The 14,275-nt window shown below is 56.8% G+C and overlaps 1 protein-coding gene across 4 annotated transcripts in view; it reads right to left on the reverse strand.

The window, feature by feature from the left end:
• Window positions 1-14,275, reverse strand: part of WDR4 (WDR4 tRNA N7-guanosine methyltransferase non-catalytic subunit) — a 44,861-nt gene that overhangs the window by 21,187 nt on the left and 9,399 nt on the right. For 3 of the 4 annotated variants that reach the window (XR_015724286.1, XR_006775655.2, XR_015724285.1), the window contains exons 6-11: window positions 13,340-13,400; window positions 9,737-9,835; window positions 7,914-7,978; window positions 6,828-7,011; window positions 5,852-5,921; window positions 3,178-3,613 (exon numbers count right to left, since the gene is read on the reverse strand). Coding sequence is in view for 1 of the 4 variants with exons in the window: in XM_045774176.2 (XP_045630132.2) it covers window positions 3,432-3,613; window positions 5,852-5,921; window positions 6,828-7,011; window positions 7,914-7,978; window positions 9,737-9,835; window positions 13,340-13,400 (661 nt within the window). In the remaining 3 variants the exon portion in view is untranslated. Of the gene's footprint in view, window positions 1-2,481; window positions 3,614-5,851; window positions 5,922-6,827; window positions 7,012-7,913; window positions 7,979-9,736; window positions 9,836-13,339; window positions 13,401-14,275 lie in introns of those variants that run through there. The other variant, XM_045774176.2, reaches the window with a different exon arrangement.

Consider the following 14,275-nt stretch of genomic DNA (forward strand, 5'->3'; position numbering starts at 1 on the left):
CCGAGAATTAAGAAACAGGACAACCAGATTTTCTTTAAAAGGTTTTTATTTTAGGGAAGAGAGCGCGCGCACACACGTGAGGGCTCACTTGTGCATGCATGTGCGGTTGGAGGGGCAGAGGGACAGGGAGAGAGAGAATCTCAAGCAGACTCCCCGTTGAGCACAGAACCCGACACAGGACTCGATCTCACGACCCTGAGATCATGATAGGAGCTGAAATCAAGACTCGGACCCTTAACCAACAGAGTGAGCCACCCAAGTGCCCCACGACAACCAGATTTTTTAAATCAGTAAATGAGCTGGGGGTGCCTGGCTGGCTCAGCCGGGAGAGCATGTGACTCTTGATCTCAAGAGTTACAAGTTCGAGGGGCGCCTGGGTGGCGCAGTCGTTAAGCATCTGCCTTCGGCTCAGGGCGTGATCCCAGAGTTCTGGGATCGAGCCCCACATCAGGCTCCTCCACTGAGAGCCTGCTTCTTCCTCTCCCACTCCCCCTGCTTGTGTTCCCTCTCTCGCTGGCTGTTTCTCTCTGTCAAAGTAATAAATAAAATCTTAAAAAAAAAAAAAAAAAGAGTTACAAGTTCGAGCCCCACGTTGGGGGTAGAGATCACTTAAAAATAAAATCTTTTAAAACTAATAAATGAATTGGAACAAACCCAAGGAATCTCCCCACAACGTAAAACACACAAAAACTAGGAACAGAAAATAGGAGGTAAATAAATGTGAAGAGGTGTGTAAGGAAGCTCAATCCCTGGCTCCCACAGCGTCAGCAGGGGGAAACCACAAACCAAAGGCTCTGCTCGGAGCCAGCTGGCAGTGGACCCGTCGGCTCAGCCAGTCAGGGGAGAAAGCAGGCACCAGACAGAAAAGCCTTCAAACACAGCATGCAGTCATCATGGGTCGAAGTTCAAACCCACCCACTGACAAAAAATGTCTGGGGCAGCTGGGGGCCTCCAGGTATGGACTAGTCACCAGTCAGGGTCCCCGGGAATATGGCTACCTCACCCTATAGAGGGACTCATTCAGAGGCACAGACGGGGCCACTTCTGCCCCATAAGGGTGCAAACCCCCTGGGAAGGCTGCTGCAGCAGAAGGGGGCGCTGTGCTCCCTCTTCCCACCCGCTCCGTGCTGAGTCAGCGTGTCCTGGGACAGAGGGGGGACAAAGGCACCTCTGTGGACCAACGGAGCAAGACCCATCTGCCGGCGTGATGACTGCTGTGGGCAGTACTGGGGCTCACAGAGGACATGGGCTGTAGCCAGATGAACGCAAGAAACAAACTGAAAGCAGCAGCTGGGAGAAGGAATGGGGATGGGGGAGAAGGGCACAGAGCAGGTCACTGTCACAAGCAGTTGGCCAGAGAGTTTGGTCTCGATCATGTGCACGTGCAACCACGACAATAATGAAAGCCATTTGAAAGCAACCACGGGAAAGACACTGATGGCCACTGACGGCCCCTCCAACCCCGCTCTGATCCTGACCGGCTCTCGGCACAGCCTCGTACTGGCAGGCAGGTCTGAGTTTCCCCATCAGGTGCAAGAGGACCCACCTTACACACCGCCCAGCTCCAGCCTGGCCACCCAGGGACCCCTCCCAACCTGACCCTGTTTCAAAGACTCTGCCCACAGGGAACACAATGAATGTTCGGTGAGAAAGGTGGTCAGCGTGAATGCAGAAGAACAGGGTTTGTTCTGTCTGTAAAGAAATGAACCAGTTCATTTTAAAATTACACAGATTTTAAAAACATTTTAAAGGATCGACAAACTTCTCCGTGAGAGCTCGATCATAAATACCTTGGACTCTGCCAGCCATTTGGTCTCTGTGGCAACTGGCCCACTCTGCTGCTGGAGCATGCCGCCGATGGAGACCGTACCTCAACCAACGGGCCGGCTGCGTCCCAGTAAAATTTTATTTAAGGACACTGGGATTTGAATTGCATATGATTTTCCCATGCTGTGAAATATTATTTTTCTTTTGATTTGTTTTCAACCACTTAAAAACATAAAAAGCCATTCCAAGCTCACAGTCCGTACAAAACCAGGCAGCAACAGGCCTGGGCCTGCAGGCTACTTTACAAGACACCGAAAAGACCGAACCTAAGTTTCTCCTAAAACCAAGAATTTCAGAGCAGACTGTCAATGAGAACATTGCCTGTGCCCAGTGCAGTGCCAACGAGGTTCTCAACAGGAGGACCCCGTTCCCGGCCTCCCCATCCTGTCCCAGGCACGCTCCCTCTGCTCCCTGAGCAAAACATGTCTGCCCTTGTGGGAAGGGACCCTGAGCAGTTCACATGCAGCACTGTTTCCAGATCAATGTGCAAAGCAAAACAAGGCACTTCGGGACAAGCTGAAGCTCTCCGGGTTCTGATACACAGAACAATTTGCTTCTAAGTATCCCAAAAAAACCCTCTGCGAAGTCATCGCGAACACACACGGATTTTCCCGTATTTGAGACCAATCTCGGAAAGCGTGGTAAGAGCACAGATGAACAAAGCAGCAGACACATCTATAAAGCCCAACCACCAAACACATGCTTTTTTGAATCAGGGAGTCAACATTTCAGTCACAAACAGTACACTCATCAAAACGGTTTTGCTCAATGTATTTTGAAATCAGTTCCAAATGCTGCTGCTCCACATTTCCAGAAGCTGCAAAAAGCTCATCTTTATTGATCGGCGATTAGAATTCAGCGGACACCCCAGTCTTTGCATCGAGTGCACAGAGCTCACAGGGAAATCACACACACGCATGACGGCCTCGACCACTTCCCTGAAGGACTCCGTTCCAGCTGGGGCGCCGGGGTCCTCGCACACCCCAACACAAGCCGAGTCCATGCCCTGTGCCCCACCGAGCCCACAACACGGCAGCGGCACTTCCTGAGCGGGCGCCGCTCGCCACGCGGGGCCTCAGCACGAGAGCAGCGCTGGTGCTGCCGGAGAAACCTAGTCCTCCACCCCCACGTGGCCAGCGGCCCCCGTTCCAAACAGCGCGGGACACCGTCTAGAGGGAGACAAGGGGATAAAACGTGTCTCGTGCCGCAAACACATTCGGCGTATGGATCTCTCCGGAGGAAAACGCGTGCGGCGCTACGGAACAGTGCAAAACCAACAGCCACCACACCACGGGTTCCGACTTCCTCCAATATGAAGAAAAAGTGCGTCGAGGCACTTGCACTACTCACTTGTAGTATCTCTCGCTGAGTCACACGCGGCATGGCTTCCCTTCGGCCAGGGGTGCCCGAGACGCCAGGCAGAGCCTCTGCACAGTGGAAGAACGTTCTAGAGCCTGGACACCCACCAGTTCTCTGGGACGGCCCACTTGTGTGCCGAGCTGGTGTGGACCGGACTGTCACCAAGTGTGGGTCGGGAACGATGTCCCCCTTTTGCTTCTTAAAGGGAGCCGTGGGCAGGGAAGGGGTGAGCACAGTCGGCGTGGCTAGGACGAGCACCTCAGGGATGCCTCCCCTGACTTCATCTTCTTGGCCTGCCCGTTGGGTCCAGGGGGCGGGTTCTGCCGCCGCTTCTGTAGCCTCTCCTCCTTCTTCCTCAGGTAGGCGGTCACGTTGTCAAAGGTGGCCTTGTAGAGACCGCTGAAGCCCACGTCCCCGCCAGCCGCGCCTGCGCGGGAGGAATGAGAGGAGAAGCCAGGTGGGACGGGGACCAGTGTGCCTGCGGGGCCCTGCTGCAGCGGAACTGACTGGGGCTCACCGGGGACTTGCAGAGCCTGCTCCGAGGTGCCCCCAAATGCCCAACCCCTGGTGGTCACGCCAGCTGGACCTAGGATTGCTTTTAACACTACACGCCAAAGCCAGGTCACCGCTGGGAGACGAGGCACGGGGACTGTGGCTTGCACACTCGTGCTGGTGGAGCTGCCACCGTGCTGTGAGCTGCCCCATGGGGGTCTTGTGCTGGGGACTGAGGGCGGCCTCCAGCCAACAGCCAGAGAGGGAGTGAGGCCTTCAGCCCAGCAGCCTGTAGGGACCAGGACGCTGCCAACAACCACTTGCGCACCTGGAATCAGACCCCACCCCCAGGGAAGCAGTCCTTTCAGGACTGCGCTGGGACCACTAAGCCTTGGGACCCACACAAACAGCAAGATAAAAAGTGGTGTTGTTTTCACCCACCGAATGCAGTTGTTAAACAGCAACATAACAGATGCAGACTGATCTAAACATCGAGGGTTCAGGAGCATCATGACCACAGACCAGCCCCACAGGGTCGGCCTCACCAGGGCCATACACTCCACAGGGACCGTCGGCAATGTGTGTGCCTGTGCCCTGCACGGTGACCTGCCCACTCGCTCGGCTTCCCTACCCCTTCCGTGACTTTCAAGCTCAGCTGGCCCACCTTCCCCAAGCTCTCTCCCCCTGCAGCTTCCCCCACACCTGCACTGTGAACAGGCTGTTTCATTTGCAGCAGCTCAGGGAAGCTAAGCCTGCCCTGGGCTGGCCCTGCCAGGAGATCCACAGCAGGACATGCTGGACCCGGACCCAGGCCCCGGCAGGGAGGACGGCATGTGCCAGGTGGGGAGTAGGCTCGCTATCGTCCCCGACACAGTCCAGGCACAGACCCACTTGACAGTGTTGCTGGGGAGGACAGAGCCCCGTCACTGCCCTAGTCCTTCCACCCTAAAAGGAAGGATGGAAATTAAGCCTGGACCCAGAACCAACAAATCACCACAAGAACGCCTCCGTGAGACATTTAGATCACTCCTTGCTGTCAACAGAAACGGAATTTATGTTGGATCTCTCGAGTTCCAAGGAACTCTGACTTCTCCCTGGGGAATACTTTGAAAGATGTCTTCTGGGCAATAATTTCTTTACTCAAATGAAGGCGTCTGACTCCCAATGCTGGGTTACCAGTCATCCTTCTGACAGTCGCTTCAAGTCTCTGCTCAAGAAAACATCACGGGGTCGCTAGAGGCTATGTAACTAAAGGTTTGCCTTCCTCTACCAAGAGAAATGGAGTGAGGTCGGGGCATCTGGGTGGCTCAGTTGGTTGGGCGTCTGCCTTCATCTCGGGTCGTGGTCCCGGGGTCCTGGGATTGAGCCCCGCACCAGGCTCTCTGCTCAGTGGGGAGTCTGTTCCTGCCTCTTCCTCTGCCTCCCCACTCACACCCTCTCTCTTGTGCGCTCACTCGCTCACGCTCTCAAATAAATAAAATCTTTTAAGGAAAAAAAAAAGAAATGGAACAGGGAACGTCTCGTCATTCTGACATTCTCAGACAAGACTAAGTGAGGGCAGCACCCAATGCTCACTGCAGGCCCTTCCACTGACCAGGACATGTGGCTCCAATCCCCTGGCCACTCTTCACAGACTGCAGTGCCACAAAGGGGGGGGGGGGGGGAGTCTGCCTTCCCACTACTGCCTCTCCTCTTCCCTTGGCCTTGTGTTCCTACCGGGACCCACCCTGGGCCACGGAGACCCACAGTAGTCCACTACCTGTCCCCACACCTGAATTCGTGGCCAGGAACCACATATACGTGGTCACTCAGAGCCAGCATTTGGGGCCCGTGAGTCACCCTGCCACTCCGTCTGGAGGCCCACCAACTAGTGGCCCCACCCAGAGGACCTGCAACACACAGTCCTGAAGGCAGAGAGGCGGACAGGACTCCAACCCTGACCCTGGTTCCTGTGTAGCTCAATCATCCTGACGCCCTGCCTGGGCGTGGGTCAGCTTCTCGGTGCCCTGACCAGCCGCCAACCTTGTGGACAGGGACACGGGAACATGCCACACATCCTGGGCTCTCACCCACAGAAGGGGCTTCCTACTGTGTATGATATTCTGCAAGCAGGCCCTGTCTGTGGCCCATCCGGGACATCGTCCTGAAAAGCAGGCCGTGCTCACACTCTCACCTTCCAACATGGCCCAATTCCCCTGAAGATGGGCAGAGACCTTCCTTAAGGCGGCACTTTCAGGATCAGCCTGAGAAGACAAACGGAAAACATTTATCGGGAAGGCGCAGGACTGCAGCCCCAGTGCTGCCGGCAAAGGCACAGACAGACCCGCCGGGTGCAGTCCAGGCTGCCGGGCCCTCGTGAGCACCAGGCAACACCAACCAGCCGGCCTGGCATGACAGACACAGCAGTCACATCCCGTCATGACCAAGACTCATGACACGTGGGCTGCCAGCGTTCTACACTCGCTCACAAGTGACCTTGTCTGAAGAGCGCAGCAGACGACATATGCCAGCTCACGGCGTTCTGTTTGCCACTGCTCTTTAGATGAAAAGAGCCCAAAGGTTCAGGGGCATCTCCAAAGCCCTTGGTCAAGTGAGCACTCGGTAAAGGATAAGACTATCAGGACAGTATCTGGTGTGCTCTACCGGACTTCCCTCGGTGTCCTAGGAGATCCCGGACAGGCAGGAGAGAGCCATGCTTTACAGATGGGCGAGCCAGCTCAGAGAAGTGTAAGGTTCGCACGTCACGCGGGGAGGAGAGGCTTGCTCAGCCCACAGCCCACACGCCTTTCTCTACTCCTGATTCCAGTGCCCCAGATACTTGTAAGGCCATGCTAAGCCTGCCAACGTCAAGGACACACAGCCAAGCCACACAAACTGCTGGTTTCTCTGCTAAAGACATGTGACCAGGACAATCACAAGAAAAAATATGCCAATGAGGGCGACTACCCTGCAGGCATCATGACATTAGAGGAGCTGGCCAGGCACCCCTGCTCCCTGAACCTGCATCACAAGTCCTCCGGCCACCCCCCGCCCCACCAAGGACACAGCCCCCAGCATTAAGACATGATCGAGCTGAGAGTGGACACAGCTGTTAGCCCCCGCCACCCCCACCACAGGCTTAGAGGCAGCAGGGGCCCAACACGTCTCACCTGCCACCGGCCATCCACAGGCCTGCAGAGCACAAGGGGGGCTTCCCGGCAGTCTTGCAGGACCCACAGTCCCTGGCCCTCCTCGAAAACAATGTCCCACACTCTGTGCTGAAAAGCCAGCTGCTGTCTGTAACCCAGCTGCTGTCTGTGGGCATCGAGCTGGAAGATGTACACCACAGGAATACTTTCCACGAAGAAAGAGAGAAACGTTATTATTACAACTACCATGAGGTGCATGTGGGTGTCACTGGACACTGACCAGATCGGCCCCGAACGTAAGATCCAGCCACCGCCAGCATCTCGACTACAGGCTCCCAAGAGACTCAGCCAGAGACACCTAGCTGAGCCACCTCTGAACCCAAGAGCCACAGGAACCAAGAACTAACAGAAGTCTAGGTCAGTAAGCTCTGGGTAAGCTTGTCCCGCTAGGACAGGGAATCAGTACAGGACAAAGGAATGAGACGCGGGGAAGGGGGCTGTCCCACTGCAGCCGCCCGAGGGTGCGGGCGCTGGGCTTGGGCGCCTCCTGCCTCTAAATCTGCACCCTTATTTTAAAACAAAGGCGCCCCCTGCAGGCTTGTTAGGAGGACAAAGGAGATGGGCGGAAACACCCCCACCTGCCGGCACTTTTGAACAATGCTCGCAAACCCACTGGACGGCACGTGCTCCCCAACGCCTCCTCCTCAGCACCTCGAGCCCTCGGGCGGCCCTCCTGGGACCTGCCCTCGGTCGGGTGTGAGGGCTCTATCGGGGCCAGCCCTCAGGGGGCTGACTGAAGCGTATTCTACAACCTCTCTGACCCTCATGTGGGACTTCAGCATGCAGATGAACGCTAGTGAATTTAAACAACAAGGAAAAGAGCGCCACTCCACCCAAAAGAAAGGAACCCACACGGGTCACGCAACGGCCATCCTCCCAGAGTGAAACTCACTGCAGGGACGGTTGTATGAATCAAAGGGTCTGAAGCCTCCCAACAAAGGCAACAGCCCACGGGGCCGATGGAACGACCCACGTACTCCCTGCCTTACAGGTGCACGGGATGTGCAGGACCCTGAAGCCAAGCCGTCAGCGCGTGAGCTCACCCACCAGTCACACAGCAGCGCCACGCAGCTCTCCTGGCTGCAGTAAGTGATCCTGGACGCGGCGAACCTCTGCAAGGAAAAGCAGCAACGTAACTGCACGTTCACCTGTCAGGGACCCGACTCTGGACTGTTCTGTTCAAACTGAGACCAGGCACAGCAAGACTTTGACAGCTGCCATGACGGTCAAGGAAGGAAAACAAGAAAACAGTCCTGGAACTTTCTGGAAATCAGCAAGAGAAAAGAAAGACCCAGCAGACTACCCGTTTCACAATTCCAGTGTGCCACAGCAGATAGCAGAAGCCTCTCCATGGCTCTGGCCTTCCCTCAATGTCTCCAAAGCCAACGGAACTGACCAACAAGAAGCGAGAACAGGAGGTGACAGGGAACCCAAAAGACTGTTAGCAAGACACAATCGCATGTGCAAGGTCCGCACATCCTGGAGAAGGAACGCCCAGACACCAGTCAGGAGAAGTGGGGGAGAAGGCCTGGCTTCACCAAGCCCAGCTGGAGGGGGAGGGGCCATGCCCCCGGGGGCTCTTGAGAAGGAAGCAAGGAGCCCAAGAGGCAGGGCCATCCACAGCTTGCGCAGGCCACGCAAGCCAGGCCCGAGGTCAAAAACCTGCTGACTCATGGGCCCCTCTCTGCTGCATACTCCCCCCACTCTTAGAAAGAGACTAAAGTCAACCTCACCATCCCAGAGCACCAGGAGGATAAGTGAGAGGACAGGAAGGAGGACGTGAAAGGACAAGAGGTGAAATAAAGTTACCAGAACAAATCAGGCGTCTGTGAGCCGTGGCTTCGGGGCGGGGGGGTGGGGGGGAGCACCAGGACTGCAGACACCCAAGCAGGAGGTGTCATGAGCGGGCAGCCAGAGCAGCAGAGCCCGCTGACCTGGGGGCGCAGGCAGCCACTTGGCTGGGTGGCCACAGCCCCAGGGTCCTTGAGGCTCCGGCCTGTGGTCAGGCCTGACCTGCCCACTTCTGCGGCCAAGTAAGGGCAGCAGCTACAGTCTCAGAGGGGAAGAGAGAGAACAGCCAATCCGAGGAGGAGGCCGTCGAGCCCTTCAACTCTGGCCCAGTCTCCTGCAGGCCGGCAGGGGGCCCAGGGGAAAGTGCAAAGCTCCCGTGAGGACAACCAGGACACCCCAGTCATCAAGAAACCACCCCAAGGGCCAGCTCTGCAGGCCTGGAGAGCCACGTACGCACACTGCTCCCTCCCTGCCAGGCCCAGGAGGGCCTCTGGGAAAACGGGTGGGGCCATCCTCAGTGACCAGCCTGGACCTCAGCCGGGCAGGGAACCAGCCCGGGAGCATCACAGAGCTGGGTGTCCACGACAACAGAATCCCGAGCACCCCAAACGGCAGCCCACACATTCTCCCTGAAAAATCTCTGACAACCAAAGGCCCAGGTGACCTGACCTGGGGATACACTGGCCGTGTGGGGTCCCAGGGGTAAGAGGGTGGTCATAATATTAATCCGCGACAAAGGGAGAGGCTCGGGAAGGGTGCTCAGCTGCCTGACTGTCCTAAACCCTGGAGAAGCTCTCTGCTCAAGCACCGCTATCTTTTCCATTTCCAAGCAGGACTAGAGGAGGCATTTCTGTAACGCAGCTGCTCAAACACAAGTAAGGTGAGACAGAAGTTATTTCCCACTTACGGGAACAGGCACCTTTAGAATCAGAAATACACGATCTCCCCCAAGCCGGAAGACGTCTGTGTTGACAGCAAGGACAGGTCTCCAACGCAAAGCGGTTTTGTTCATGGGACCCCAGTGACTGGAGAGGCACCCTACAAGCCCCAATAAACCCGAGACAGAAGCGTGACGTTACCTTGTCACCCCACGGCTCTGCCGGCTCCTGCAGGCTGGTCAGGTAACAGCAGTGCAGCTCTCGGCCACTTCGGTACTCCCAGAGCCTCAGGGTGCAGTCCTGCACACAGCATGGACAGGTCAGCACACGGGGAGAGGACAGCCCCAGAGCACGGGGGCTTCTGGCAGGGGGTGGAGCACTGCTCAGCGGCAGCCAGTGCTGTGGCACCCTGCTCTCAGGGATGACCTGCGGCCATGCAAAACACCCATGATCCCCACGTGGCAGAACGGGCAAAAGACCCGAGACAACCTGCCTGTTACGTGCAGGACGTCAGAGACCGCAGCTGCCGTACTCGCACTGGGAGTGCACACGCGCACACACACACACACACAGACGTTTCAAGGGTCACACATTCGCACGGGAGACATGTGGGTGGGGTCCCGCCTCCCTGTTCAGGAACAGGTGAAAAGGGGGCGTCTGCTCAGTACCCGTGAGACTGTCGTTTGGTGCAGCCTGTGAGGAGACTGGCATGTGTACCGAAAGCCTTGGTGCTCCAAAAATAAGCAGAAACGCAAGAGAGAACCCGTATCAACAACTGCTCGTCACACATCTCGCTGGAAGGACAGGACAGAGAAAGAACTGCGTATCTGAGAACAATTGGGACACACAGGGAGGGAACCAGAGCCTAGCTGGCTCGTCTGCTCGGCCGGCATCCCGGGACTCCCGACCCCGGGCACCAGAGTCCATCGCTGACAACACGCACGCACAGGCCCACGTGCACCAGAAGCCTGGATTCTACGCAATCCAACGAAACGGCACTGACACAGCACATGCAGAGTTCCTCAACGACCGGGAGAAAAGGAAGAAGAGCGAGTCCCCCAGAGCGGAAGAGCCGGGGTGTACCGGGGCTCGGCAGGCGCAGAATACCCGCCAGGGAACCGGGAACGGCAGACAAACAAGGAGGTGAAGGCCCGCCCACCCCAACCTCCTGCTGCCCTGCCGGGAAAAGGATGTTTCTGAGATGTGAGGTCTCAAGGACGGACACATCACGACACCAGACAATGGTGAGGCCATCTGGGAGCAGATGAAGGTGGGGGACCGACCACAGGAGGCCACGACACAGCAGGCTGGGCCCAGCAGGCCCGCAGCAGTGCAGCCACCGGCGGTGGAGGGGGGGGGGCAGTCAGAGTGGCTGGACTCCCCACCCCTGTGACCTGCAGAGCCGCGGGTTCACCATCTGGATGGAGCCCGGGAGCAAGAGACCGCCGTCTCAGGGATGCCAGAGCCACACCAAGGGGCACCACCGGCCCTCCCCAGTCACCTCCTGGAGCACGGGGACAGGCCTGACGCCCAGAAAGGTGAAGACTGGGCCAAGTAACCACCAGAAAAGGGCTGACCCAGATGGCCTACAGGTGCCCAACTCCGACACCCTGGGCTCCCAGACGCAGCGCCTCCACCATGCTGGCCAGTGCCCTGTCCCCGTCATAAATGGACAGACGCGATCAGCGGACACCCACGGGAAACCTCCACTGGGAAAGGTGGACACACAAGGGGAAGGAAACACACACGTGACCTCGGGGAGATGGGAGATCCTCCACTCGGGCCCGATGAACGGGGCGCAATAAGAAAAGGACACTCTGAGGGCAAGAAAAAGCTCCTGACAATTACCAGGAACAGCAGAAACAAAAGCCCCACAGGACACTACCAAACAAAGTTGAGGACAAGTCCCGAAAAGCAGAAGCAGAACATGAGAGGCCAAAGGAAAGAAAAAGAACCAGGCAACATAGCCCAATATCCCACAGCACAGATTCGAGAAGCGCCCAAGTGGGGACACTCCTGGGACCAAGGACCTCAAATCGCAGGGGCCACTCACCATGCAAGCCAGTCTCCAGAGCCCAGCCCCCATCTCCCCCAACTTCCGAGCACAGGGGCCCGAAAAGGTCCAGAGAAGGGGAACAGATCCTACAGAAAAGGCCCCGACCGCCAAACTCAGAATGGCCTCAGACTTTTCAAGTGAAAGTGGGAAAAAAGCCAAGCACAGAAACCAACCAGAGAATACACCGGCCCCACGCCTTCCAAATCCCTGGGAGGAACGCTCACCTCGAGCTCTATGCCCGCCCACCCACCAGGCACTGGGGGTCAGGGGCACTTCCAGGACAGCAGCCTTATGACAATACCCTCCTTCCACCATCAGAGGCAGTGCTCTGAAACAGACATGAGAGACAGAGAAAGACAGACAGACAGGATGAATATGAGCATAGGGGGTGCTACGGGAGGTGTAGCCCATCAGGAAAGGGGATGAAGGGCAAGACACCACCACAGAGAGAGCGGGAAAACACACAGAAAAGGCGTGCTCTTATTTCTCGATTGCTCTCGTTCTCTGGATATGCGGGGCGGCCATTAAGAAGGCTGCAGGGCCTAAAGGCGCACCTTGCAGGGGCGCTGGGAGCCACGGCCATCTTGCACTATTGGCCTAACAGCAGAATTTCACTTTACAAGTATATGTGCTTCTAATGAAAAAAAAAGTGCACTCTGCAAGGTGTGGGGCACACGGTGGGCAGCGCAGCCCCGCCGCCAGAGCACAAGCCCTCCTGCATCTTCGAACAGGATCACGAGCAAAATGCCCAAACTTCCAAGCTGGCGCTAAAATCAAAGGTGTTCGTTTTACTTTTCTGGGTGCTTGAATATTTTTTTTAACATGAAAAAGACTGGAAGATATAGGTATAGCAAAATTCACAAAAACTGGTTGCCTCTGGGGACTCGAGCCACATCTGTTTTCTTGTTTGCTATCGCAGGACCCCGCACCGCTGGGATGAGTAGGACACGGGACCACAGAAACTGTGAGAACACAAACGTGGTGAAGGAATGAAGCACAGACACGCAGACAGTGGCCAGATGTCTGCAGGACGCCAGGGAGGCCACTGTCCCCACCCAGAAACCCTAAGTCTTAGGAGGTTCAGGGGCCTCCCGTGCAGCTCCCCCCGCTCCTGCCGCCAGGCACCTGAGTCCCATAAAACACTAAGGGGCAGGAAAGACAGGAGGAATAGGACAGAGCTGAAAAGAAAGGAAGAACGAGACACCATCAGTAATTCAAAACCTTCGCTTTGGCAAAAACTACGGCTTAATGATCCTTTTAAAGATTATTCCTCAGAGCCAAGTCCCTGATCACTAAACCATCCATGGCTTCAAGCCCCAACTGCCAGGACATACAAGCTTTCGTTACCCATCAAAGCCCCCACCAAGGTCAGGTGCCCTGCCCAAGGGCCAGGGCGAAGAGCCAGCACAGCAGTAACTGGATGGAACCCATGTCCCCCAGGACTCAGAAGAAGTCTTCGCACCGACTGTCAGAACGGAGATCACCATGCTGTTACAGATGTGACAGCCCTGAGAACACACTCCTCACAGCCCATTCCAGTGTGACACACACACACCCTTGAACGGAAAGCCCGAAGCAAGGAGCCAGCCACAGTCCGCTCCGAAATTCGGAAAGCAAGCACCATCTAGTGGACAGCCACCAAGTGAAAGAACCACAAGTGGGAACAACAGAGCTCATGGCTGGCAGCCCCCGCACAGCCCCCCGCTGAAAGGCACCCGCAGGTGCACACGGCAGAACAAAACACTTACCCCAGAGGAAGACAACAGCAGCTCAGGGTGGTCGGGCACCACGAAGATACGGCTGACGAACCTACAGTGCAAAGAGAAGCAGAGAGGGGCCAAGTTCCAGGGCGCTGCTGCGACGTCTGTCACCTCAGGGAGAAGCCTTCCCCCCAAACCAACCCCCAGCGAAAACTGCCATGTGTAGTTAGACAGCACTGAGCACGCACGAGAAGCACGCCGTGTCACTCTCTGGGCCCCAACAGCCACAACAACCTCCGAGCAGGAGGGGGCCCCAGCCACGCTGTTGGAAAGATCCACAAGCATCTGTGCTGCTCACTCCGGCTGCCCTGCTCACAGCCCGAGACCTTCCCTGCAGGTCTGTGACGACAGGGAGCCTCGGGAGGAGACCTGCAGGACAGAGCAGGGGCGGAGGGCGAGCCGCCAACACCAGCCAGCGGACAGACCAGACCTCTTGCCTTCACCCCGGGGTCTGCCGGCTGTGAGCCAGCCTCAAGCCCCACAAGGGGGACAGCCTTCCCTGCTTCTCTCCCAGCGGTAACGTGACCACTAGCACACGGCTGCCGGGGACGCCCAGGACTGGCTGGCCCAAGCACTCCCCTGACACAGGACAGCCGTTATAGAGGCTGTCAGTCACCTCAACGACTCAAGGGGCGGAAACCAGTTTGCACAGATTTTACACAAGGTTCTTAAACACCTATTTTTACTCCTTACTCGCTAAAGTACCTGCTGAGCGCCTACTACCTGCCACTGTGCTGAGGGCTGGAGACGGCAGTGAGCACAGCCACAAAGGCCCTCCGTCCAGGGCGCTGGCAGGAGACAGGCCAGCGGCGGCCTCAGAAGAGCACAGCCCAACATAAACACGGTGCGGGCCATGCCATTTACGTTTGCAAGTGACCACGTATGAAAATAACTGACACTACTCTTCCTTAACTCAATTTATCC

This window comes from Ursus americanus, chromosome 4 (assembly GCF_024610735.1).
Source record: "Ursus americanus isolate L20-20 chromosome 4, mUrsAme1.1.p, whole genome shotgun sequence".
In the NCBI taxonomy this organism is placed as follows: Eukaryota; Metazoa; Chordata; class Mammalia; order Carnivora; family Ursidae; genus Ursus; species Ursus americanus.